Here is a 26,353-nt window from a genome sequence, read left to right on the forward strand (position 1 = left end):
TATTTTTAAACAAATTAGGGGAATTCAGGAGAACAGCAATGACCCATAAAAATTAAGTGGAATTTCCACATTCAGAGGGCTATATACACCATGCTTTCAAGTAAGAGATGCTGGAGACCAAGGACAAGGAAGAGCTATTTTCTTCATCACCTGCTTATGAACTTCCCTGAGGTATCCGGTGGCCCTCTGATGGCAACAGAGCCAGCTCCTTCCATCTGTCCTTATGTGCCAGCCACAGTCATCAGGCAGCCATCTGCTGGCTATCCTGCCATTTAGGGTGGCCTGTCTGTCATGAACCAGAGTCTGGGTCTTTTCCATTTTTGCTTCTACTCTGTGGAATGAGCTCCTTCCTTGAAGAACTTCTGGAAGCCCTACAAGGTTTGCCTGCTTGCCAAGGCTTTTGAGGGGAACTTCAGAAGTTGTGTAAAGGGGCAAGGCGAGATGGGGGGGTGTCTATATTTACTTTACTTCAACTTTTATCCTGCCCTACCCCAGCCAGAGGCTGGGCCCGCGGCGGCTCACAACATACATGATAAAATACAATATTCAACGTACAATATAATCAATAGTACAAACCAACTAAAAACAGCAAAAAACACACCACCTATTAGGTGACTGTCATAACACAAAAATACAAAATTTGGCACATTTCTCACTTTTCTAATGAGTCTCATTTGATATAAACAACCACATATCTGGCTCATATTCTTCAGCTTATCCAATAAAATGGAGGGAGGAGAGGAACAGAGGGGAAAGAAAGGAGATAGAGAGGTGGATAAGCTGGGAATAAGGAAAAAGGAGAGGGAAAAGGAAAGAGGGAAGGGGGAAAGAAGAGGGAAAGGAAAAGGGAAGAGGGAGGGGAGGCCAGGTAATTGGTAAGCCTGTACTGTCTGAACTGTAGGCCTGGCAGAACATCTTTGCCTTGCAGGTGCTGCAAAACTGTACCATATCCTGCAGGACCCTGATCTCCGATGGCTGCGGCAAATGATAGGAGCCAGGGTCAAAAAAGCCCTAGGTGAGGTTAATCGAATTTTATTTTTGGTTTTACCAGAAAATCCTTTTTAACTATCATTGAAAGCTGCCTTAAACAATGAGCAAAGTTGGGGTATAAATATTTTAATAAATAAACAGTAAGGAAAGGTGGATGTATAAAGGTGGTCACAAAAAAAACAAACAGAAAGCTGGAGAAGATAGATTTGGGATGATCCTGCAAATCTTAGAGACCAACGATATTTTGGTGGTATTAGCTTTTAAGAATTAAAGCTCCCTTCATCATACATGAAAGGAAGTTTGACTTGAAAGTGTGTCTTGTCTGCCTCTTAAGGTGATTCTGGACCCAAATCTACTTGTTCTACCGTAGATCAGCACGACAACCCTCCGAAGCAAATAAATGAGAGACTGTTTCCAGTCATTTCCTTACCACTACCACTACCATTCTGTGTGTGTGTGTGTGTGTGTGTGTGTGTGTGTGTGTGTGTGTGTGTGAGAGAGAGAGAGAGAGAGAGAGAGAGAGAGAGAGAGAGAGAGAATGAGAATGCTTGTCACAGCAATACTAATAGAATTTCCATTCCACTTGTTCCCCAGCAGGTGTCAGCCTGCTATATACAAACAAAACACACAATATGTAATTTCTTGTGTATTATACTTTAATAATGAAAACCAGTTTGTCAGCTTCTGCTGAGCAGAACTACTATGGCATACTTTCTCCTCCTTAAAGATGTAGAATTTATTCTCTAAACAAAAATATTACAATTATATTTCACACTCAGCTGTCCTGTGTTGAAACACAATAAGCCCAATATTAATTAGCTAATTTTTGATGTCACAAGGCACCCAAAAACATGAAGCTCCAATTTACAATGGAAATTAACAACACCTTTCAGCTGTTCAAGGACACACTTACTCTTCCATTACTACTTGTATGTCCACGCAATAGCTGAAAAGACACAACTATTATGGGGCACCCAACTTCTTAGAAGATCAGAGTCAATTAACATTGAACTTGTTTAATGTGGTAACATTACCATGAAGTGTGGTTTTCTTCCTTTGAACATACACTTAAATATACTATGGTGTGGTAAATTCCAGACTCTTACAGCTAGAATCTTTTGATGAACAGTTGTCACAAAATAAGATTTTACCACAGAAATTTTGTACAGAGTATGTCATTGGAATACAAACATGTAATCTGGCCTAAATTGAAGTGCAATACAGAGGTACAAGCACAGTTTACATGCAATGAACAACCATAATCATGGTTTGCTGTTAGGGAAATTATGCTTAAGAAACCTCAATAATGTATATATTCTACATGGCTTGAAAATTAATGTTTCCTGGCAAATCATTTATTTATTAAACTATTTACATTACATTTACAAACTATTTTCCCCATGGTTCACAATGGTTCAGAGAATTGCCCTATTCAAACAATTATTTGGATTTCAAACCATGACCTAACCTCCATTGGACACAAAGACAAGCTGTAATCTGTGGTTCAGTTATGAAAAATGAGTTTGCTAGAAATGATTATTTTCTGAGCCCAAAGATTTCCAAAGTTCACTCCTGTAATGACATGCCATAGTTTATCATTACATGCGAATCATGCTGAAGTATTGCATATCCACCAAATGGTTTTTATGGATTGATTGACACTATAATATTAGTTGGTAGTGTTTCTGTATGACAGAGACTATAGTCAGAAATGTACTGATCAAGATCTGGCCTAATCACGGCCATTTTAAAATACAATAAATATCCTGAATCTACACAGAATCATCCCAATATTTAACAGTAATTAAAAACATCATGATCTGACAGTTATTCTGGTGCCTTGCTGTCTAACCAGTCTCCTGGGCAGAAAGATGACAGGGTAATTTAACAAATACATACCTGACAGTACGCAGTCCAACCAGAATTGTCAGTCAATCTTCTTACTAAACAGGATTGTCCTGACTGACATTTCTAAGCATAGCATTTTCCCACTCTAGCTAATCAGTGTGCCTTCTCACTGGCTTTGGGAGGGTTTTTTGATTATGTACGATTTCTATGCCTATATGACGCATTCCAGGCTCTGGATTGCAGCTGCTATTCAGTGGCAGAATTTGCTTGTACCAAGTAGCTGGTAGGCAGGGCAGGCATGGGGGCGGGGGGAGGGCACAGAGACAGAGGCTTGCAGGCAAACACAGGCAGGGGTCCAGACAGTAGAGGCACTTTGGACTGTGTTTGTGTCTGTGTGTAAAGTGCTGTCAAAAACAAAGGAGAATACAAAGCTACCCCAAACATTTCAGAAAAGATCTTCCTAGCAAGGAAGACAGAATCCAAAGTCAATGTACTATCTTGCCTCTGCATGACTTAAAAGCTGTCTCACTTACAGTCCCATATTTTACCCTCTTCCCAGTCATTTAGGCATTTAAAAATATATGCTGTCTCTACAGAGAACTGCATGAGGCAGTTTACAAATAAGATTATACTATGATTGTACTGTGTCATGAGCTGCATCGCTGGATCCAGGTTTTTAAATTATTGACAGGTTTAGAATTGACAGCAATAGAAGGGAATCAGGAAGATATTCCCCCTTCACACTCACTCACTCACACACACACACACACACACACACACACACACACTGCACCTAGTAGACCTCTTCCATCTGCGTTTACACTGCTAAACTTGTCCTAGAGCCCCCTTTCATTCGGCGGGTAGTTCTTAGTCCACTTCTTTGCTTGCAGCCAGCTACAACAGCTGTGTGTACACAGTGCCAAGAAAACCTGAACTCTGAACAGGATTATGAAAATCAAGCCAATTTGCATGTATCTCCTTTTTCTGCATAATTTATCCTATTTCCAAGATTCCAGGGGATTTCACAGCAGTGTGTGTGTGTGTGTGTGTGTGTGTGTGTGTGTGTGTGTGTTTGTTTGTGTGTGTGTGTGTGTTAGTGTGTGTGTTAGTGTGTGTGTTAGTGTGTGTGTTAGCTTCCCAGCAAAGTCAGGTAGACAAGCAATGGCATAGTATTAGGGAGAGATCCAGGAAGCATAATGCTTTCCTCCCTGGCAACTTGACACAGTTGCATGGATCTCATCTGGTTTCTAAACTTAAGAGAGTGTTTAGATTATGAATGTGGCGCACATGTGCAAGAGCCCTAACACAGTTGTTGCTCATCTGTTGCTTGGATCTTCAGAGAACAGCTTTTCCTATAGGATAGTGCATTTTCCTAGAACTCAAAAAGCCGTAGTTGGAAAAACACATGATTCCTCACCCCATCAGTACATCCCTAAGCTGTGCTATCTTAAGTCATGTGCATTTCTGTTGTATTGCAGTGAATTAGCAGAGCAAATAATAGAGATGCAACAGAGTTGTTTTGTAGAACTTTACTAGATAAATGAATTTACACTAACTATAGGAACAGAAAACTCTACCTATGCAAGTGCTCAGCCTGGGTGTCTATGCAGTCTATCCGTGCCTGTGTGTCTGTCTCTTTTCTTTTGCTGGAAGAAGAAAAAAGAGATCTTCCTAGAAGTTCATGTGATTCCAGGCATGTGACTTCAGTATTCTATCTACATGCTCAACAGTTAACTCTTGCATGACTGAATGAAGCAGGCACTTGTACAATCGTAATAATTTCTCTTGAAAGCAGCACATGACATTTCTGTTTGAAGAAAAGCTGCCCTCTTGCAGTATTATTAAGTTGTATAGGGGACTTTTCCTAACTCTATTCTATCCAAAAATATTTTCAAGGAAACTGAAACTATGCAGGATTTCCTTAGTAAACACTGGAAATTGAGGTAATAGCTGCCTAGTAACCGAAGAACCTCTTTTGTTATGTTTCTACTTAAAATGCCAGTTTGCTTTTTAAAATCTGAAGTTGGATTAGATAGAACACTGATGTCAAACCATGCTATGCAAGACAGACAGCAGAGAGTTTATGAAGACAGGTCAAAAGAAGAGCAACTTGTACTAATCCCCAGCATTAATGTATTCAATGTTATAACAATGTTAGAAGTTTATGTCTAAGACAGACTGCAGAGGAACAGCCTGTAATAGTTTCAGTCTTTTGCTAATAAACTAGGCAGAGGATGAGAATTTGCAAACATAGCAGTTAAAAAAATCTACCATTAAGCACCGAACAGTGGTATGAGGTCCAGCAATTGTTTTCCTCGAACATTTAGATTATTATTCTGATATCTATCTTATTTTTTATAGCAAGATCTGTTCAACCCACACTTGACACAATGACAAGAGAAATAAATTCTTGAGTTGAAATAAAGATCCAGTTCCATGAATATGAAATTCAAATGGAAAAATGCACAAGAGAATCATAGTAATCCTCCCCTCGCCCAGCAAGCAAAGGGCAAGTAGCAATTAGTGCAAATTAGCTTGGGTGCTGAGATACAATTCTGGCTTCATTTTAATGATGACTTTTTGCATTATGTTGCTGGCCAGAATGGTTTGACTGCTTAGTGAACTCATTCCAGCGCATCACAGGTAGACTTACAGCTACTCAGTGAGGTATGGTCAGACTGTATGGTATAAATTAAATTTAAAAAGTTAGACGCTCAAAACACAGCCGGTATAACAACCATCAATCACAAGAGTATTCCTATGAGGAGAAAGCACTTCAAAAATGCGTGCTGAAGTCATATTTTGTCCAAGAGTTAAAGCAAGAGAGACCTACAATTATTTTATTTTACAAATTTAGCAGAAAGGCTTTTAGAAATATTCTTACCATGCTTCAGATGTAGGCAGCTGTCATTCTGGGGGCTGCACCTGTAGGAGATTGTTGTTCTTTAACAAATTTCCACTGAAGAATTTTTCCACACTCCAAATAAATAAGGTCTTAGGCTAAAATAGCTGATTAATTTCCTCTGCCTTTCATGGTTCTTATACCAGCCATTTTGTGTTTAATAATAAAAGTTGAAAAGACCTCACTGATGCTTTGAGCCGACCTACTAAGCAGCTGTTTGAGCATACCACCTTTTTTTTTAAAAAAAGAAGAGTTTACGCACTAGTTTATAGTAATACAATGAAATATTCCCAACAAATCCAAACATAGTTCACCTGCTAGGCTCACTGTGAGGGGAAATGAATGGATCCTTTCTACCATCTATCTCAGTGGCCAGAAGAAAACATTCTCCATTATTCCAGAGGTCAATGGGGCAGAGACTCACTCAAATCACTTATAAGTGTAAGGAGAAAGAATCCCATTTGCTACTTGCTGAAGCCCAGGCCAAGGGCAGAAGATAGTGGACAATCAGAAGGGCTGCATTTTGTTGTTACTGGTACTCCCTTAATCTGTAGCCAAGGAGGTGGTGATTGAGCAGCTGCTCAAAACCATCTTCTGTTACTAGGTCCGCTACTGAACCTGTGTGTAAATGCTGCTCTATCCCCTTCCCATGGTGTGCTATAGCTCAGCAGTGCTTTGCCAAAGAACAGCTGGTGGTTACTCCTACGCTCATAGGTACTACCAAGAAGTCACCAGTCACAGTGACCTCCAAAGGAATGGAGTCTGTTCCCTTCTGAAAGCAGGTGGCATAGAGCTTGATTCCACACATTCCCTCACCATGAGGATGAGACTCATAATTTGACACTCTGCTGGGTATAGGAAGGAACGGCAATGAAGACAAGCAGTTACAGAATTAACATGGGACTCCGTATCTTCATCATGAAGCAGTTCCTGTGATGGATTTTATGTGTAACATTAGAATTAAGTATTAATGCAAGGTATTGAGTTTTTAACAACACATACACAGTATCTAATCCAGTTATGAAACTTACCTGATGTTGACTCTTGTAGCTTCTCTCTCTTCCTTTTCTTTTTCTTTCCCTAAAGAGAGGAAGAAACAATAGGCTATTAAAAGCCCAGCATCACCCCTACGGATGGCTGACAATAAACTAAAAACTATTTTTGATATTTGATGCTCCTCCAGATCGTTGGATAGTTGCCTGCATTCCAATAATCCTCACAGTGTAGAAAATCCTTTACAAGGTTGAATTCTGCAAATGTTACTCAAGAGCACTAGAGGAGACAGAAGATTGTTTTTGGAAGAAATTTCAGTATTTCATACGATTAAAAAATGTCTCAGGGACCCTTCCCCTCAGGATCAGAGCTGTACAGACTATATGTTAGGAAAATGTTACAACTTTTATTTTATTTATTTCATTAGTTTTATATGCGACCCTTCTCTCACAGACTCAGGGTGGCTTCCAACATTTTAGATAAAACAGTAAAATCAATTTAAAATAACATACAAACCCCTTTCAACCACAGATGATGGCAGTTCATTAAAACCCCACTGAAGAAAAGAGGGTGAAAAAGGATGACAGGTGGAACATTGGGAAGCCGAGGTAGAAAAAAATATAGCAGCCTCAATTGTACAAAATATCATACAAAAACATAGCTGCCTCAATTGTGGAACAACTTTGCCTTACAGGCTTTATGGAATCTCACTGGACAGAGTGTTCTACCAGGTTGGGGCAAAGCCTGAAAAGCCTCTGGCCCTGGCTGAGGCAAGATATATATCTTTTAGGCCAGGGACTACCAGCAGATTTTCCTTCACTTGGCACAGCCATCTCCAAGGTGTATACTAGGAGAGACAGTCTCATAGGTTCACTGGCCCCAGACCATCCTAAGTACATTGATTATTAGCCAAACTATAGTAATAGTTCAACTGTTTAACTTCTGAACATATATTTGAGAATCCTTTTCACCCCAACTGTGATGCGGCCTAGACATGCAACAGATGAGATAGTAACTAGGTGGCACAGTGCCGATGGTGCAACAAATTGTACCATTTCATACTGCAGGTGAAGGATCACATTTTTCAAAGTTTCCCCACATGAATTATTCTTTGCTATGTAGGAAGCTACCATAGCATGTGAGAGGCTATGCTAGACATTCTTTCACCAATAGGCTAATTTTTTATTTGTAAGGAACTTTACATTAAAGGGCATTTTAAACATATGTGACTTTCACCTGGATTCTGCATCAGTACAACGGTACAACTTTTGCAACTTCTAAATTCTACCTCATTCTGTGGTTCAAATAGACTAGGTCAAAGAGCAGTGACTTGAGAAACTGCAAGAAATGACCTGTAATGTTCATATCAACTGTAAAGGCCACTTATGTAGGAGGATTTACTGAAGAATTGCCACAAGGCCAATTTTCCTAAAATTAGCAGATACTATTTACCTTCATTTAAATTCCTTATTGTTACAAGGTTTCTTTACTGATGACTACCAAAGGATTTTTTATGAAAGATCACTAAGAAATGCAGCTGTTCTGGACACAACTTCCTCAGTGTTCATATAACCAACTGAAAGGATTGCATATGTGTTAAACAAAATATGAATGGATGGGCTATTGCCACCTTCTCTTCATCAATTCAAGAATCTTAATCAAGGTGGAACAGTATATTCAAAAGGGACTGAAATTAAATTTACTCAAAAGGTTAAATGATTGATGGTTTATGTAAAAGAGACTTTTCTTGAAGTTTGTTTTTGGGATAAGCTTATTTACCTTGCATTAACTAGGGAAACAGGGTTATGGACATAGCCAATTACTGAATGAAACACGCATGAGAGTGCAAAACACTCTAGATTTCCAAAGCAAAGAACTAAGATTGGGATTAATCTTTTATTTGAATTCATCATTTAGGAGTAATCACGGCACAACATTACCTAACTCCCAGGCAAATAGCTCTTCAGCAGTCGTGGGTATGGAGTTTATTTATCTTTAGAACACTTTTCCAGTATTAATCGGCAATTGAGTAGTTTCACTGTAGCTAAATAACAATTAGATTTTTCTTTTAAAGTTACAATTTAAAACAAAAGCTTTTTATTGGGACAACTGTTACATACTTTGAAGTTCCCACAAATCTTCTCAGAGATGGATGTTCTCTATAAAAAGCAAGAAAGGAAGAGGGGCGGGGGAAGAGACAGAAAGAGAAAGAACACTTTGAGTACATGATGGAAAATGCCCAAAGTCTGCAGCTTGTAGCCATTTGAAATGAATTGCAGGAGATATTTCAAATTTAGATCAGGTGGCACTGAGTTCAAAACAGATTTTGAAAGACTCTTGCGGCCTATGCAATACAGAAAGGAAAGTGGCCAGTCTCAGTTTGAAAGGCTACATGCTGCAAACTTTGGACTTCTCCATAATGACCTGGAATATTTCTGTCCCCCCCCCCCCACCCCCAACCCTTCCTCTTTCTTTTCATATTGAACATCTAGTCTCATGAAATTGTCTGGGCATCTGAACAATTTCATAGCTATTTGGTTAGTTCCTGGGAAAATGGCATTACGCTGCTTCTGTTTGGGGGATTATGTTACTTGACAGACCACTTTGCTTCCTACAGTCTTTAACAATTTAAACATATAACCAGCTATTAAAAGACTGCAAATTAAACCTTTCAACACTTTCTTCAAAACGGGTCTTAAGATAAATATTCACCCCACACCCCATTCTACCTGTAATGGATTCAGACAGAGGCCTTATCAGTTTTAGGGCAATCTGACAGGGCTTCTAGCAGAACACATGTCACCATGTACATTTATTAACCACGTGATAAACACATGTCAAAAGTGGGATCAGATGGAGGACAGATGTGAGGCCAGCGTTCCAAGTATCTGCAAATCACCCAGCACTGAAATGTCATTTTGATGTATTTACAGCTTGGCACAAAGTTAGATCAGAAATATATCCACAGCCAGTTTGGGCGAATGTTTGAGATATGTAAATGTTCCTTTAAAGAGATGAGAACGTAAGACAGAATTCTTCTTCAAAGTAGACACATGGTTAACAACTGGATCTCACATTCCCTCATTTCCTTCCTTTTTAACTGTAGCAACTGTTAGCTGAATGAAATGTAAGTGAAGTGCTTACGTAATTGTCCCTTGCAGACCAGCCTGGATAAAGCTGCATGTGTAGTTGCCTTTCTTTCCGAGCTAGTTCGTAATATTTAGCTTGTTCTTCACGCGACAGTGCATGCCACTACAAATATAAGTGAGGGAAAGAGTCAGTGTTGTACTGTGCTATGCATAAGGCTACCTAATAGACAATAAAGGTCTAGCTCAGTGATAGCGAACCTTTTCGAGACCGAATGCCCAAATTGCAACCCAAAACCCACTTATTTATCGCAATGTGCCAACATGGCAATCTAACCTGGATATTGAGGTTTTAGTTTAGAAAGAACAGCTGGCTCCGAGGCGTGCGTTACTCAGGAGTAAGCTTGGTGGTAGTCGGTGACTTTGCTTTGAAGAAACCAGCAACTCTTCCAACGGGTGAATCATGACCCTGGGAGGGTTTACTCAGAAGCAAGCCCCATTGCCAGCAACCGAGCTTACTCCTAGGTAAAGGATCACGCTTTAGTTCTTCGAAAGAAAATCAGTGAGGTTTAAAAGCGCTTAACAGGGTTACCTACACTGCTTCCCCAAAACTAGGTCTTAGGTTTAATGCTAATAATCGAGCCCAGCAGTCCAGACCAGCCTAAATGTGTGTGTGTGTGGGGGGGGGCACTCTGTTTCCACATGCCCACAGAGAGGGCTCTGAGTGCCACCTCTGGCACCCGTGCCATAGGTTCGACACCACTGGTCTAGCTGGTAAGTCGAAAGCCAACTATTTCAGAGGTTCAGCAATTCACCAGTACTAAGAAATCAGGACCACTCACTGAATTACAACTGAATAAAGTGGCAATTCTACGATTCTGTACTGCCATACCCACAATTGTCTTACCACTGTTTCTGGAGCAAGTTTATGATCAAAGAATAATCAAAGAATTTCAGTCACACACATATACACAGAACTAATTCTTTTTCAATGGCATTCATTGCTATAACATCGCCACCTGTATATGAGTGTGTATGAGCTCTAGACCCCCAATTGCCCTCCCCCCCGGCAGTTCTATTCTGAGCAGTAACTTCGTTACCAAGATTATTATACAGCAGTGGATGCAGCACAGAGCAAGTTTCATTAACTTTGCAGACCTTTAAACTCTTCTACCAAATTTTTTTTTTGGATTTTATATAATGCTGCAAGATTTGCTCTCAGACTCCAGGCAGATCTTTGAACAAGGTGAGGTTTTCCATACGACATGAGGGAAAGGTCAACCACATTTGCTCCGAATGACAGCACCGTCAAGCGCATTCCAATTAAAACTAGGTTTTGAGCTTTTGAAAAAGTCAAAGTAGTACAGGACCTTGTTATACCAACAGATCTAGGCTGACCCGGACAGCCTAGGACTAAGGGAAGCCTAAAAGAAGAGTTAGATTCAGAAAAGACAGAGTCTGCAGGATGAAACCAAGGGCCTAGATTCCTACTGAGGTCTTACTCTTTGAAAGCAGCTTGAAATAATCAGTGTACAGGCTTATAAATTAGGCTCAAAGATCTTTGCCATTAGCTTACTTTTTTGCAGAATAGTTGGATCCAATCCACTGGTCAGAACTTTGAAAGATTTGGCTCTGCCACTGCTTTAGGGATATTATGGAGATGGTACAAACCAAGCAGACTGACAGATAAGGGCATAGACTAGAATAAAGTCATTCGTTTTAAACAGAAGTTCTGTGGTACCTTAAATTCTGATGCAACTAATATGGCTATCCTCTGCAACTATCCCTCTGAATTAGGAATGTGATTTTTTCCTATACTTCCAGCCATTTCTGTACATGCTAACATCTGATGGTCACCTGTGTCTCACTCTAATACAAGCCAATTTTAGAACTGTGCCACTGTCTGTCTGTCTCTCTCACATACAAACACACTCTTGTCTGAGCCTCAGTGATTTCTGCCTCTGTTCCCAAGCAGTAGATCATTCTAGCTCCATCCCCTACAGCTGCCTCTCAGCTGTTTCACAGCAGGAAGCCAAAGGAGAAGCTTGCTTCCATGAGCCAGACAGCAGGGGAGGGGAGTAACGAGGACTGGAAGAAGCACACAAGGCACATTGCTTTTCTACAGGATTCCTGACTTTTGCAATGACATTAGAAAATTGGTGTTTCAGGGGAATCTCCTTCCAAAAGTTAGATTATCTCCTCTGCATTTAAACACTTTTGAGTTGTATGATTCTGAATCATTTGCCATGATACCCCATTTTTGGCACTTCCTGGGTTTTTAAAAAACTGTTCACTGTTGGTTGCTGATGGACAATTGTAAACATGTGCATATTTAAAGTATGGATGTTATGCTGAAATCTGTGAAGCTTCACAGAGCTTCACAACTGAATGCTGAGGGCTCCAGTGGCCAGGGACACCGCTGCCACTGCACCTCCAGAGGGCTTTCAGGCGATGCAGGGAAGCAGCAAATGCCAGAACCTCCCTGGCTACCTGAAAGCCCTCCATAGGGCTAAATGTACTTATGCCACCCATTCAAGTGGCATAAGTCTGAGGCCTAAGCCAAGGGCATTCCTGGCTCCAAAGTCAGGTGGAAGCCACCTGAAAGTGGCTCCATCTCCAGGAACACCCTCAACTGAACCAGCATACTGCTTTAGGCTGGCGTGGCTCTGTGTGGCTCAGGTTCTTCTGGGTTGGGTGCCAGAGAGCTCTGCGATACCTTCCCACCTCCCACTTAGGCTAGTGGGATAGACCTTAAGAGTCAATTCCCACCCCCACCCTCGGATTGGGCTGCTCAGCAACTTTTTAAAAGCAGGGTAACATCGATTCTAAGGCAAGAATTTTGAAAACATGCATCATGACTAACATTGCCTTCTATGACATTGTACAAAAAGGAGTTTTTATTAATTGCTTTGACCAGTTCAGAGTTGATTGGATATGGATATAAAAGACACTTGAGGTGGAATGCCAACAGTCAAATCCTGTAGTATTGGAAGATACATATAGTCAGCTGAACTTGAACTGAAGAGGCAAACGTTTTTTCCTGTGACAGCCATGGACTCAGAAAGCGATACATGTGATCCATCACAACACCGTTTAATTTATACTCTACAAATATTACATTAGCTTTTACCCTGTTGGGGTTAATAACTGTTTGATCCATGTTACTTGTGAAGACAACGTTCCATAAAGAAGTGTTTTATGCCTAAATGTGGCATAAAGGAGACTTCCTCTCACTGTATCCTCAACACAACTCTCATTATCAAAAATGAAAAGGCAATGAATGCATATTATTACAATCTCAGAAAAGTTCTTATGTCAAATATAAATATTTGCGAATTCTGCTAGGGCAGCTTTCAAGAAGCAGAAAACTCAGAAAAATGTGGTGAGTGAACAGTAATTTGGTTTATGGTCACACTCTTGATCCACAACTGTCCCACCCAGACTATGGTCTATCCTGACACTTAAGTTATAAGACTAATTTACTATTCCACAAGGGAAACGGGAATTACTTTGGCAGACAGGAGGCAATTGAACTTTTAAGTAATGTAGAAAGCTGTCAAAATATAGACAAGTGTTTAAGCTAATTCAATGTTTGTGAAAGTCACAGAAGGAATTTTCTTTCCTACAGCACATTTAGGAAACATAATCAAACACACAGACGGTGCTTTGATGGAGCTAAGCAATAAACTTCATAGTATTCTTTGCAAACAGAGCCGTAATCACTCTGACGCCAAACCCCATTTTAAAAGCTAAAGGTTTAGTCAGCTGGCAAGCACAGCTCAAGCTAAAGAGAATGAAAACCCAGCCTTAAAGAGAAGGTTCCAACTTGTAAACACAGAAGAAGATTACACGTACTGGCAATATTCTGAGACTAGTATCCTGCTATGAAAATCTTGAAGGAATAAAAAGGATCTCCTGTAATTAGTAACTTCAGCATAAGTGAGACTTGATTTTAAATCTACCTCTTTCAAAAGCTTTCAAATTCTGCAATGAAGAACATGCATACACAGATAAAGAGGTAACAGAATATCAGTGTATCATTTTCAATAGATGATGATTTTATCCTGGACTGATTATAATACAAGATAACAATCGTATGCGTATACTGAAGTAGACCCAAGTATGGATCCAATTCAGCCACCTCTGTTGAAAACAGTCCCCTGTCTTGGTGGAGAAGGCCCTGTTTGGGATTTTTTTTTCTAATTCCGTTTTTACATTGGAATCCAGATAAGCCAGAACTTTAACTGCCCAAGGCATGCCAGAAAGGTCCTTGAGTTTGTACTCTACCCTGAAAATGAAAATGTACTCATCATGTCCATTCACTTATAAAGTGGAATCGGTTGTTCCTGCTTCTAACATCATTGCTGCACATATCACCATAACCATTGGACTAAAAACATTTTGCACCAAGTATGAACACAAGAAGGTGGTCTTATAACAGGACTCAACAAATCCTAGGAATTTCACTTTGGCACTTATGATTTTCAGGAATAAGTTAGAACATAAGAACATAAGAACAAGCCAGCTGGATCAGACCAAAGTCCATCTAGTCCAGCTCTCTGCTACTCGCAGTGGCCCACCAGGTGCCTTTGGGAGCTCACATGTAGGATGTGAACGCAATGGCCTTCTGCGGCTGTTGCTCCCGATCACCTGGTCTGTTAAGGCATTTGCAATCTCAGATCAAGGAGGATCAAGATTGGTAGCCATAAATCGACTTCTCCTCCATAAATCTGTCCAAGCCCCTTTTAAAGTGCTAATTTTCATCCAGGTTAGTGGCCATCACCACCTCCTGTGGCAGCATATTCCAAACACCAATCACACGTTGCGTGAAGAAGTGTTTCCTTTTATTAGTCCTAATTCTTCCCCCCAGCATTTTCAATGAATACCCCCTGGTTCATTGTATCTGTTGGCAACTTTGCAGAAGTACAAAGGTTATTTACCATTTTATCTCAGAACAGGTTTTGTCATATGACATAAAATACATGTGCAGGAAATTCCTGTGACTCAGACTTTATACCCCAACTTTATACCCTTCTGTGGTAATTCATATAGATGCCAGTTGCTTTGTATATGTGCAATTAAATGAACCTTTTAAAAAGCAACAATGAAATTATAAGAAATAGGAGAGAAGGTAAATAGGGCTACAGGTGAACTCTTTGTTGTATTACTCCTGTATTTATTTATGCTTGTGTCACAAGAGATTGTGAAGGTGCTAAGATTAGGCTTTGTGGTAACAATAATTAGAAAGATGTGATCATTAAAACATTAAATGTGAATACTGAAAAATGAATCCGGCTCCTAAATCCAAAGAAACTTGGTGGAGTCCTATACTATGACACAGCTAAGATATTTGCATGAAGGTGCTGGCACGGACCATTAAAGCCCTATACAGCTTGGGACTGGCATAACTTAAGGAGCACCTACCCTCATACTAATCTACCCAACAATTACATCATTTTTAGAGGGCCTGCTTCAGATGCTTTCATCATCTTTGATTAGATGAGTGACAATCAGAGGAAAGGCATTGGTAATAGAGCCAAAATGATGGCATTCCCTCCAGAGAGGTTCATCTGTTCTTCTTGATCCTACTGTCTTTCACCAGCAGGTAGACACTTCTCTATTTTGTCCAGCATATGCTAACTGACCTTTCTTCCTGTTTGTCTTTAATTGTTCATTTTATACACATACATTGCGTTTTAAAGTTTGTTTTAACTGTTTTCAGTTGTCTGCTGTCTTGAGGTCCCTAATTAGGTAGGGAAGGAAGCATAGAAATATTTGAAATAAAAAAGGATGTATGAAACCACCTTATAACATTAGCTCATCAAGTCCTGGGATTGCCTCCTCTGACTGGCAGGAGTTCCTTAAGGTCTTCGTCAGAGGTATTTCTAGGCCTTTCTACCCAAGACACTTCAACCAGAGTTGCTGGGGACAATGCCTAGGACTTGATTCATACAGATCATATGATCTATCACTTGACAGCAGGCCTCTGGTATAACAAGTCTGCTCAACTTTATTTTGTCAAATCAGACATCAGGTCTACTGGCAAATCAATAATTGTATAGACAATGCATGAAAGAATATGTTGCCTGGATACCTTTCAAAGTAAGGAGGGGACATACGTGGTGAATATTGTACACGCATACACACAAACAAACGGGGTTGGTCTGCCATACCCTTCTGCCGAGAATCTGGTTGATAGCTGCACTTTCTTTCAGAGTACACTCTGCGACAACATTTGCTCTCATCTCTTTCATGTATAACATGAAAGCATTTAGAGGTTTCTTAATGTGAGGTCTTTTGGGCTCTTGTTCTTTCCTCTGTTCATGCTGAGGCTTCCTGAAGATAGCAGGAGGAAAGAAAACACAGGAAGAAAGCACTTGTTATCATCACCAGCTTAAGTACAAGGAGGCACATTTGCTTCAAAAGATTTGGTTTTCCCTGTTTCTGAATGGCATGCTTGCTTGGCTACTGCGGTGTTTAGTTTTGAGAGAAATTTGCAAGCACACCATATGTCACGCATGGCATCACGCCTCTGTGTATTATGCCAATAAGCCTCGGAAATACTTCCGGCACAGCTATTTTCTCTCACAAACCATTTTCAGGATTCTTGGCATACTCGTGCCTGATCTGTGTACACAGAGTAGCTTCGGTCCTTCCAAGATTACTATTTTGATCACAGGAGCAAGGGACTTAGACACAATGCTATAAATAGCCATGCAAGAAATAGCCTTCAGCAAAGTTACAGAGGAACAGAATTTCCTGTAATGTCAGAACTTGTAAAAACCTGATAAGGTTCTTGCACCTTTAACAAGATGAGTAAATAGGCTTCTACTCGGTTCTTTTAAATAGGTGAGCATTATCTCCCTTGCAAATAGTTTTCTCTACCTCTCAAGATAATGAATACAAGTCCAATAGGTGCACTTGTTCCTTTAAGAAAGTTGTCAAATACCATGCTGGAAGGCTAATATACTTAACTACTTTGGAAACAAGCAATATCACAAATCATAGTTACACTTAAAACTGACAAATGCCTTGCTGTAACATTTTATTCTCATGTGTGTTAAAGAGAGTGTGATGGCGGAATCCCCCAGAGGGCTTAGGAATTTCATCATTGAAGGAGGTTTTTGTTTGTTTCCAATGTTACTTTTAATAACCATTGAAAACACCATTGTCTCTGTCTTGTAGCACACATGCCGCTCTGAAGAAGAAGAAGAAGAAGAAGAAGAAGAAGAAGAAGAAGAAGAAGAAGAAGAAGAAGAAGAAGAAGAAGAAGAAGAAGAGGAGGAGGAGGAGGAGGAGGAGGAGTTTGGATTTATATCCCCCCTTTCTCTCCTGTAGGAGACTCAAAGGGGCTTAAAATCTCCTTTTCCTTCCCCCCTCACAACAAACACCCTGTGAGGTGGGTGAGAGAGGCTGAGAGAGCTCCGGAAAGCTGTGACTAGCCCAAGGTCACCCAGCTGGTGTTTGTGGGAGTGCACAGGCTAACCTGAATTCCCCAGATAAGCCTCCACAGCTCAAGAGGCAGATCGGGGAATCAAATCCAGTTCCTCCAGATCAGAATGCACCTGCTCTTAACCACTATGCCACTGCTGCTCTCAGCAGAACTGTGCATAGTGGGGTCTCTAAGCACTACTGCAAACTACTAGAATCATGAAAATACTACCCATGGCGGGGCAAGAGTTGCATCAGCACAGCTTATAGTGTAAAGACAGTAAAAAGCTTCAGCTGTCAGCTTCTTATGTTGTTTTGGAGCATAGTCCCTTACATCTTTCCACAAAACAGCAATCACAAGTGTCACTCACTTTTTTCTAGAAGCAAACCTAGAAGCAAAGATTCCATCACCTCATTGGAAAGAGAACATTGTTCAGATGGGGGCAGGGGAGAGAGCACTAAAGGGTTTGCACATAAATTTTGCAAGACATATAAAACCTCCTTATGGATTGGATTACAGAAAGGAACATTTTTTCCATTTCAATAGATTCTGATTTGTAGCACATAGACTGGATTGCACTTATGTCAATCATGAAGCAAACTCTGCTCTGTTCAAATAACTGGCTGGCCTTGTGTCAGTCAGATAGCCTTTTCCCCAATCAGATTTCAACACATTTTTTAAAAATTAAAACACACACACACACGATCTAATGCTTGACACAAAGCAACAGCCTGCATAAAGTATGAGGGCAGGAGGAGAAGACCAAATGGAGTGGGGAAAGTAAAGCTGTAGTAAATGCACCCCACATTCATTCCTGTTTCTAGGTACACCCTGTATGCAACCTCAGTTTGCTTGACTGCTCTGGACTGAACCTCAAAATAATGCAACAGAAGAACTATTATTTACTACCTGGGAGAGGGATGCAGACACGATCTCATCTTATATGCAGGCCACTTTCAAGTGAGGATCATACTCCAACCAGGCTCTAGAGGTTTCATAACCTACTAATCAACTCATTACCTTTTCAGAACTGAGCATCTTAGAACTAATAAACAGTGTACTCATACCACATTTGCACAATAATATAGCCCTCCATGTCACATACTTCTGCCTCGTTTACCCAAATCTTCAAGCACCACGCACTAAGTACTATCCCAGAGAAGACTTACTCACACGTGCATTAAGTCACTGTCTGTGTGCGGATGCTCTTGTTTGACTTGAGGAGTTACAATAGCTGGATGAGGAATTCCAGTTGTGTGAGGTCCCGGCGGTCCAGGAATCATATGATGTGAAAACCTAGAGAGAGAGAGAAAAAAAAAACACAGAAGGAGGAAGCCTTCTTCATGATGACAACTTGGACACAGCAGGGAAAACCTGCATGAACTAAGACGTACTCTTAGAAGGCAAGTAATTCATACTGTTCTTGCAAGAGTGACATTGTGATATACCAATGTGTGAAACGATTTGGTTAAGACCTTTTAATTAAGTATGATTCTTATTTAATGTAATCTCTGTGAAAAATCGTACTTTGGGGGGAGCTCTTTCAAAATGTTGCCAAAAATCTGAGAAGAGACCCCAGGGAATTTAATAGGACTACTCAATTCAAAAGCCAAGCAGCTCTTAACCAAAATGAGTTTCCACACGAGTACAGAAGTCATAAAAAAGGTATCCACCACCAGCCAAAAAGAAAGACTCATCATGCATAAAACTAAAAGCTGAAGTGCAGTTTCTATATACTTGTATTGACAAGAAACTACTGCTTTTAGATGAATAAGGCTCCAAATCCTGGCCCATTTTATTAAGAAGAATAAGCCAATAATCATCATTCAAAATAAAACCTGTAACTAGGGCCCTTTCCCCACTCACCTTAAGCCCCGCGCTACTCGAGGAGAGTAGCGCGGGGGCCCTCGGCACTCCCCACTGAGAGGGGCGGCGACAGCGCAGCCGCCCCGAAGCTGCTGCTGTCGCGCCCCTCAGCGAGCGGCATCCCAGACGCTCTTCTGAACGGCGCCTTTTGACGACCCCGTCGTGGGGACGCCTTTGGTATAAGCGTTGCTTAGATGCCAGCTACGCTGAGAGCAGCGCGCGGCATAGGGGGGATGGAAGCGAGTGGGGAAAGGCCCAACATTGACCAGAAAAGTTGTGTATTACTACACAAAATTATAAACTCTTATCTTCAAAACTAGGCGCATAGGCTATACCAGAGGTGTCCAACTCTGGCACCCCAGATGTTCATGAACCACAATTCCCATCAATTCCCAACTGGCCATGCTGGCAGGGACTGATGGGAATCGTAGTCCATGAACATCTGGGGCGCCAGAGTTGGACACCCCTGGGCTACACAACGTGGCCCATGTATTGTCAGGATTATTTACTTTATTTTAAATTTATACCCCATCCTACCCCATATGACAATCTATCAGGGGTTCATAGAAATTAAAAGAACATCACGTGTCTTGTTTTCAATCCTAGGTTTTCATTAAGTACTTATAGTGGAACTGAACAATGTTAGTGTTATTGATAGAAGGGGAAGAGCCAACTCTAAGACTTCTTCGATTTTCCTTCCACTGTCCTTGCCTGCTTGAAGTATGGTTGAGTTAACCAACTGTACAGTTTACTAAGAAACTCTTACCATTGTGAATAGAGCTGCCACAGAACTCACCTTACTACATTCAATGGTGGCTTGCACAATTGGGAGTCTGTGGGGCATGCACAGAAAACTACTACAAAATCCGATTGTTACATGTAAAGAAAATCCGATTGTTACATGTAAAGAAAATCAAATCCATACCTGAGCAATAAACATGTATACTTTTGACTGTGTATGCACATGTTTGTGGTTTAAAACACCAAGTTACAATGCACACTTCAGATACAGCAAGCATAAAATCTAAAACCCATCTTTCTAAAGTGCAGAATTGCCACGTTGACTGATTCAAAAATTATATCCTTAGCCAGGTCCCAGTTAGTGCTGCTTTCTAGCACTAACAATCACATCCCATTCAAAAAAGTACAAACAGAACCATGCGTACACAGCTTTTGCCTTTATCTTAAAGCAGGCTGGGGCTTAGAATTTCCCTGTGCTGCTGTAATTACACTGAGGTGGTTTTTTTAATTTTAAAAAATGACTGAAGTCACAGCCACAACAATTTTTTAAATACTTAAACTATATTAACAGGATATAAAAACGAGTTTTTTAAAAGATATTTTGTCAATTATAGGCTTCAGAAAATAGATGAAGGCAAACTGTAGATGCACTGGAACCTTATAAATAAGTGCACTTTAGCTGGCTGAAAAAGCAAGCAGAAGCATACACCAGAATGCAAGCAGAAGAACAAACCACCCCTCTGATTCCAGGTGCTTATCCCCAGCCAGTCAGTCATTCAGCTCCTACACCTACCTGGACATGGAAGTGTCAACTGAAAGGGAGGATGGGTAGGGCTGCCTGAATCCACTTGAGATGGGATATACAGGCTGACTTTGCCTGAGTTCACAGAAGAAAGGAACCCATCAATAATACTGTAATAGAAATGAACCTGACTTTTACTAATACCAGTGAACTAATGAAAGTTTGTTGAATTCTAATTCAGTTTCTGGCAGATTTCCTACCTGCTCTTAAGAGAAAAATCACCTCATGGAATTCTGGAAGATTTATCAGAACAGAATTAACTCACATTCTCTAAGACGTAGATTCAAATCAGTGGGAATTTCCTTTGAGCTAAGGTTAAATTGTCCCACTGAGAGAGTTGGTTGTCTGAAACATTAACAGGGTATCATCTCACTATGGCTCTGATCCTATTTTTATGTAAAGATATCAACGTCACTTGCAAAACATGAATCTAATGAAGATAAGATCCTTCAGGTGGTATTTTGGTAAAACTCTGGGTCAACAGCAGAACATTTTTTTTTGGCCTAATTTTGTGGCCTAATTTTCTGCTGTAAACACAGAGTTTCCCCCACATCATCAAAGGGGCTACAATATTATCCTTTGCTTTTCCTTCTTTTCCCTCATCCCAAAGCTACTAACATTTCTTCCTCTGTACACACAAATGTTCCCTTCAGACTAAAGATACCATCATTGGTTCAGGTAATAAAGGGGAAGGGCAGGTCAAGGGTCATAACACTCTTAATAGAGTTGGCAATTGTATCTTGGCCACGTACCATCGAACTGTTCTCCTAATCTATTTTATTAGTGTTCTCAGTTTCCACACCTGAGCTCTGCTAGCCCAATCTCATTAAATCCTGGAAGCTAAGCAGGGTTGGTTCTGGCAAGTATTTGGATGGGAGACCACCAAGCAACACCAGGCAATGGCAAACAACCTCTGAATATATCTTGCCTTAAAAACCCTATAGGGCTGCCATAAGTTGGCTGTGATTTGACTGCACACAAAAAAAATCCCCAATTTTCTTCTAGTCACCTTGCAAACTGCAAACATTGGGGAAATTTCTTTTAAATCAAATCCATAGGTATGTACATTTTATTGTTATTATTATAACATTTCTAGACCACCCTCCCCCTAGGGCAGTGGTGGCGAACCTTTGGCACTCCAGATATTATGGACTACAATTCCCATCAGTCCCTGTCAGCATGGCCAATTGGCAGGGGCTGATGGGAATTGTAGTCCATAACAACTGCAGTGCCAAAGGTTCGCCACCACGGCCCTAGGGGCTCAGGGAAGTGAACAACAGTAATAAAAACAGCTTAAAAACATAACATAAAACAACTAATTATCAATAAAACCAGGAACGATATAGCGTCAGATGGCGTTTCATCTCTCCCCACCTTTATGCCCATGGGAGGCCACATGAAATGGCAGCGATGTATTTAACCAGGCTGGCCAAATGCCTGGTGGAATAGGTCCATCTTACAGGCCCTGCGGAAACTCTTCAGGTCTGGCAGGGCACTGATCTCCCTCGGAAGCCTGTTCCACCAGGCGGGGGCCAGGTCTGTAAAAGCCCTGGCCCTTGTAGAGGCCAGCCTGATAGCTTTAGGGCCAGGGATCACCAATAGGTCCTCCTCCGAAGAACGGAGGGGTCTGACGGGGCGATATGGGGAAAGGCGGTCTCGCAGGTATGCAGGTCCAAGGCCATGAATGGCTTTAAAGGTCAAGACCATCCTGACATCTGCAACCATGAAATTCAAACATATCAGAAAAGCACATTTGTACATTGTAAAATAGCAAAAAATAGAAAACTCTTCAAAACTACCCTCCTGCATGTCAAAATGCACCCTCACATACTTTTTCCTACATAAAGGACTAGTGTTGAAAGGCTATTTTGCTATCTTTCTGTTTCAAAATAAGGGTGCACTTTCTCTGGTAGCCTCAATTCTTGGAGTTATAGAACTGTGTACCCATGGGACTGTGAAATGAATTCTAATCAGGACACAGCCGGAAAATCCCAGTACTGCTATCACTGTTCTTCAAATCCTCTGCCTGTCTTTCTTTCACTAAGTAGAGATGAGAAGCTAGCACTGAAGTAGCAAGTAAGGAGAAGTAGCCATTTGACCTAGCAGACAAAGGAACACACATGTTCAGATTTCCTAAAAACAGTCATGTGAGAATGCACCACGACAGTTCAGATGTTCTTATGAGCCTCACAAGATGCTATTTTGGCTAGCCTTTTTCTCTCTACTGCTGGAGAAGGCAACTTTTGTAATTCAAATTCCTCCCCCACACCCTGCCAATCATATTAATCAAGCAACATCTACCTATGACGATGCTGGTGTGCCAGAAAACCAAGGGGTAGGGGGAAACACTGGGAACAAGCTGGATCCTAGAGGTACTGCCACACATCAAGACCTGATCTTGGTCCCTTAGCAGAAAACCAGTCCTACATGCTGAGCAAAATGGCCTGGAATGTCATTATTTGGCCCAAATGACTGGGGTTCACTTCGGCTGCTGTACAACCTAAGAACATTGCATCAAAGACAGCATAACTCAACCAGGGCCTATTGAAAAGAGCTGCTCTTGACGTGGTTTTGAAAAAAAGAAAAGAGCAGAATATTACTTGTCTCTAAACTAGGCTGGTGGCAGTTTGGAAAGGTTAGATATTTAATTTTTATTTACAGGTAGCATATAAATATCTTGGATTCAATATTAAAGGAGCAAAAATGAACAGAAAAACTCTCCAGTTTGAAGTTTGTCTCCTTCAGAATGCCATACCCCTGTTGCATAAATTGATTGCTTCAAATCCTTTGAACTTTTTCTGCTTAGTTTACATTGTCTTTTCCTCCAGCTTACATTGATGCAACTTCTGAGCAGGATTTAACACACTTAAGTAACAAACTTCAGAGAGAATAATTGATCAGCCCTTGAAAGACTACGCTCAATTCAATTCAAGCAGAGCTATTGATCGACAGATTTAATGTTTTAAGAAATTGGCATTTCCAAAGCTGCTGGCCCTTTATTATGCTCCCCATGACAGTCTCCACACTTAAATAAAGCTCTGTGCCTGTGCGAGTCAAGAGGGCCAGTGCTCTAAAGGAGGAAAACAGAACCCTTAATATAAAACCTGAGTTACATTTTTAGCTAGAGTAAACACAAAAGAAACATATCTCAGATTTCTTCATTTGTGTTATCATAATACCCCCCCACACACCCAGTTTTCATTCTTTGCAAAAAGCTTGGCATTAAAGAACACATTTGGAAGAAAAGACCATTCTAAAAGCTGGAATAAAATTCAGCTAAAACAAAAAGTTGCATCAAAAAGACATTCTTTTCTTCTTTTTCTTTTTTTAAAAGCCTTTTCCAATTATACGGGTGGTTTGAACAGTTGCCATTTCCCCCTTACATAGTACTTTTTATACACACATGTTGTAAATAGTAAAAAACAAAAGACTAATTTAACCAAGCACGGAGTCTTGCAAATATGAAGTTACAATTTCTGATGCATTTCTAGTTCTGCCAGTGGGTGGTAGGGAGGTCAGCAGGCATATGATGTCATAGAATCCACCTTCCAAAGCTGCAGTTTCCTCCAGGGGACCTGATCTCTAGACTGAAGATCAGTTAAAGTTTCATGAGAACTGTAGTCCCCATTTTGAGGTTGGGAAGAAGAAGAAGAAGGAGGAGGAGGAGGAGGAGGAGGAGGAGGAGGAGGAGGAGGAAGAAGAAGAAGAAGAGGAAGAAGAAGATGAAGAAGAAGAAGAAGAAGAAGAAGAAGAGGAAGAGGATGAGTAGTTTGGATTTATATCCCCCCTTTCTCTCCTGTAGGAGACTCAAAGGGGCTTACAATCTCCTTGCCCTTCCCCCCCAAGCACAACAAACAATCAATTCGGCCAGAGGTAGGTGGGAGCTGAGAGAGCTCCAAAGGGAGAAGCTGTGTGACTTCAGTCTTCCAAGGTCACCTGTAGCTGGCGGCAGTGTGGGAGTGTACAGGCTAATCTGAATTCCCCAGATAAGCCTCCACAGCTCAGGTGGCAGAGCTAGGAATCAAACCCGGGTCCTCCAGATTAGATACACGAGCTCTTAACCTCCTACGCCACTGCTGCTCCTTCGGTAACACTCATTTGGTGTGATGCAGTGGTTAAGAGCAGGTGGACTCTAACCTGGAGTACTGGGTTTGACTCCCAGTCCCCACTCCTCCATATGAGCAGTGGAAACTTATCTGGTGAACCAGATTTATTTCCGCACTCCTTCATTCTTGCTGAGTGATCCTGGGCTAGTCACAGTTTTTCAGAACTTTTTCAGTCCCACCTACCTCACAAGATGCCTGTTGTGGGGAAGGAAAGGAATTTGTAAGCTGCCTTGAGTCTCCTTACAGGAGAAAAAGATGGGGTATAAATCCAAACTTGTCTTCTTCATCAGGGTTAAAGAATATTGCATTGCCCCCTGGGTAATTTCTTCTTGGGGTGAATTTGTTAAAGGACAAGACAGGGAGATGATTTACTAAAGTTAGATTCACTCAGTCACTCCCCATGCAGTCAACTTTTTTAAAAAAGTACCAGTTGCACTGTATATATGTTGGATATGTTATCTGAAGGTTTGGTAAGCAGTCACAAATTAGTCACAGACGAGGCTGACTGGTGGTTTTAGCAAATTGTAGCTGATCTCTTGCAAACATTTAATGACTACCCGTTTGCCACATGGGCAGTGAGGTCAGGCTGACTGCAAGTAGTGAGTATGAGTTTATGTTCTGAAATGAGAAACTGCTGACATAAATCAAGATGTGAGCAAGCCAACTGTAATGATCCAGTCAGCAGTGACGTAGCACCAAGGGGACGGAGGAGTGCGTGATGCACCGGTGGAGGGGCGTGGCAGGGGCGTTCTGTGGTGTGGGGTGTGCACGTGCCCTGGGCACAGTTCCTCCTTGCCCTGGCCCTGCCAGATAGAGAGGACTTTACACATGTTCAGCAGAACTCTACCTTTCTTTTTGTAGTTAAGCCCTCACCTCAGTGGAAGTTCTGAAAACATTCTAGAGGCATTAAAGCATCTTAAAAGCTCCAAACGTTTCTGTGTGCACACCAGAAACCAATTAATAAAAGCAATATGGTTCATTAATGTACAGTACTCATCAAATTGCCAGGTGAGGTACTTTAACACCTATTTCTTATCCCAGTCAAGCCACTGTTTTTTGAAAAAAGCCCATTACAAATGATTGCTGTTTTGTGTTTTTAAACTTTTAACTTCCTTTGGAAAAAGCCAACATTTCTCTTCCCCCCCCCCCAAAAAAAAAACACCCCAGGATTTTTGGAGATGAAAAAGGTTACAATCCATTAAAAAAAAACACATCATGCAAGCATGCACACACATTTCAAAACCAGCAGAAAGATCTTACCAGCCAAGAGGTGGCGTTATCTGTCCAACGCCGCCAGGAGACAAAGGATAGAAGGTGGGCATATCAGGACCTGGAGGATGTCTGGACATGCCTATTAAAAAGCAGAAAATGCAAACCAAAATATCAAATGCTAAGACAAGAGTACATAGTCAATTCGACAAATTAAGAATGCGGGGGGTCGGGAGCAGGAAGCAGCTTCATCTTTAATTTTTCACCTGTATCCTTTGAAATACTTCAAGTTCAAGATTATTTCATTTACCCCTTTCCAAAGTGTTTTTGATCCCATAATTTACTTCAAATTCTGTCCACACTCTCCTCCTCAGAATG

At 41.0% G+C, this 26,353-nt stretch overlaps 1 protein-coding gene across 7 annotated transcripts in view; it reads right to left on the reverse strand.

Annotated features, from left to right (window-relative positions):
- Positions 1-26,353, reverse strand: part of LEF1 (lymphoid enhancer binding factor 1) — a 116,499-nt gene that overhangs the window by 8,031 nt on the left and 82,115 nt on the right. Inside the window, exons 6-13 of one of the 7 annotated variants that reach the window (XM_048509425.1) lie at positions 26,027-26,117; positions 20,652-20,735; positions 18,425-18,547; positions 15,993-16,155; positions 9,878-9,985; positions 8,854-8,892; positions 6,772-6,820; positions 5,723-5,763 (exon numbers count right to left, since the gene is read on the reverse strand). In XM_048509425.1, coding sequence (XP_048365382.1) covers positions 5,729-5,763; positions 6,772-6,820; positions 8,854-8,892; positions 9,878-9,985; positions 15,993-16,155; positions 18,425-18,547; positions 20,652-20,735; positions 26,027-26,117 — 692 coding nt within the window. In that variant the 3' untranslated portion in view covers positions 5,723-5,728. The remainder of the gene's footprint in view (positions 1-5,722; positions 5,764-6,771; positions 6,821-8,853; positions 8,893-9,877; positions 9,986-15,992; positions 16,156-18,424; positions 18,548-20,651; positions 20,736-26,026; positions 26,118-26,353) is intronic. The other 6 variants (XM_048509426.1, XM_048509423.1, XM_048509430.1 and 3 more) reach the window with 6 other exon arrangements.

This window comes from Sphaerodactylus townsendi, linkage group LG10, assembly GCF_021028975.2.
Source record: "Sphaerodactylus townsendi isolate TG3544 linkage group LG10, MPM_Stown_v2.3, whole genome shotgun sequence".
NCBI lineage: Eukaryota > Metazoa > Chordata > Lepidosauria > Squamata > Sphaerodactylidae > Sphaerodactylus > Sphaerodactylus townsendi.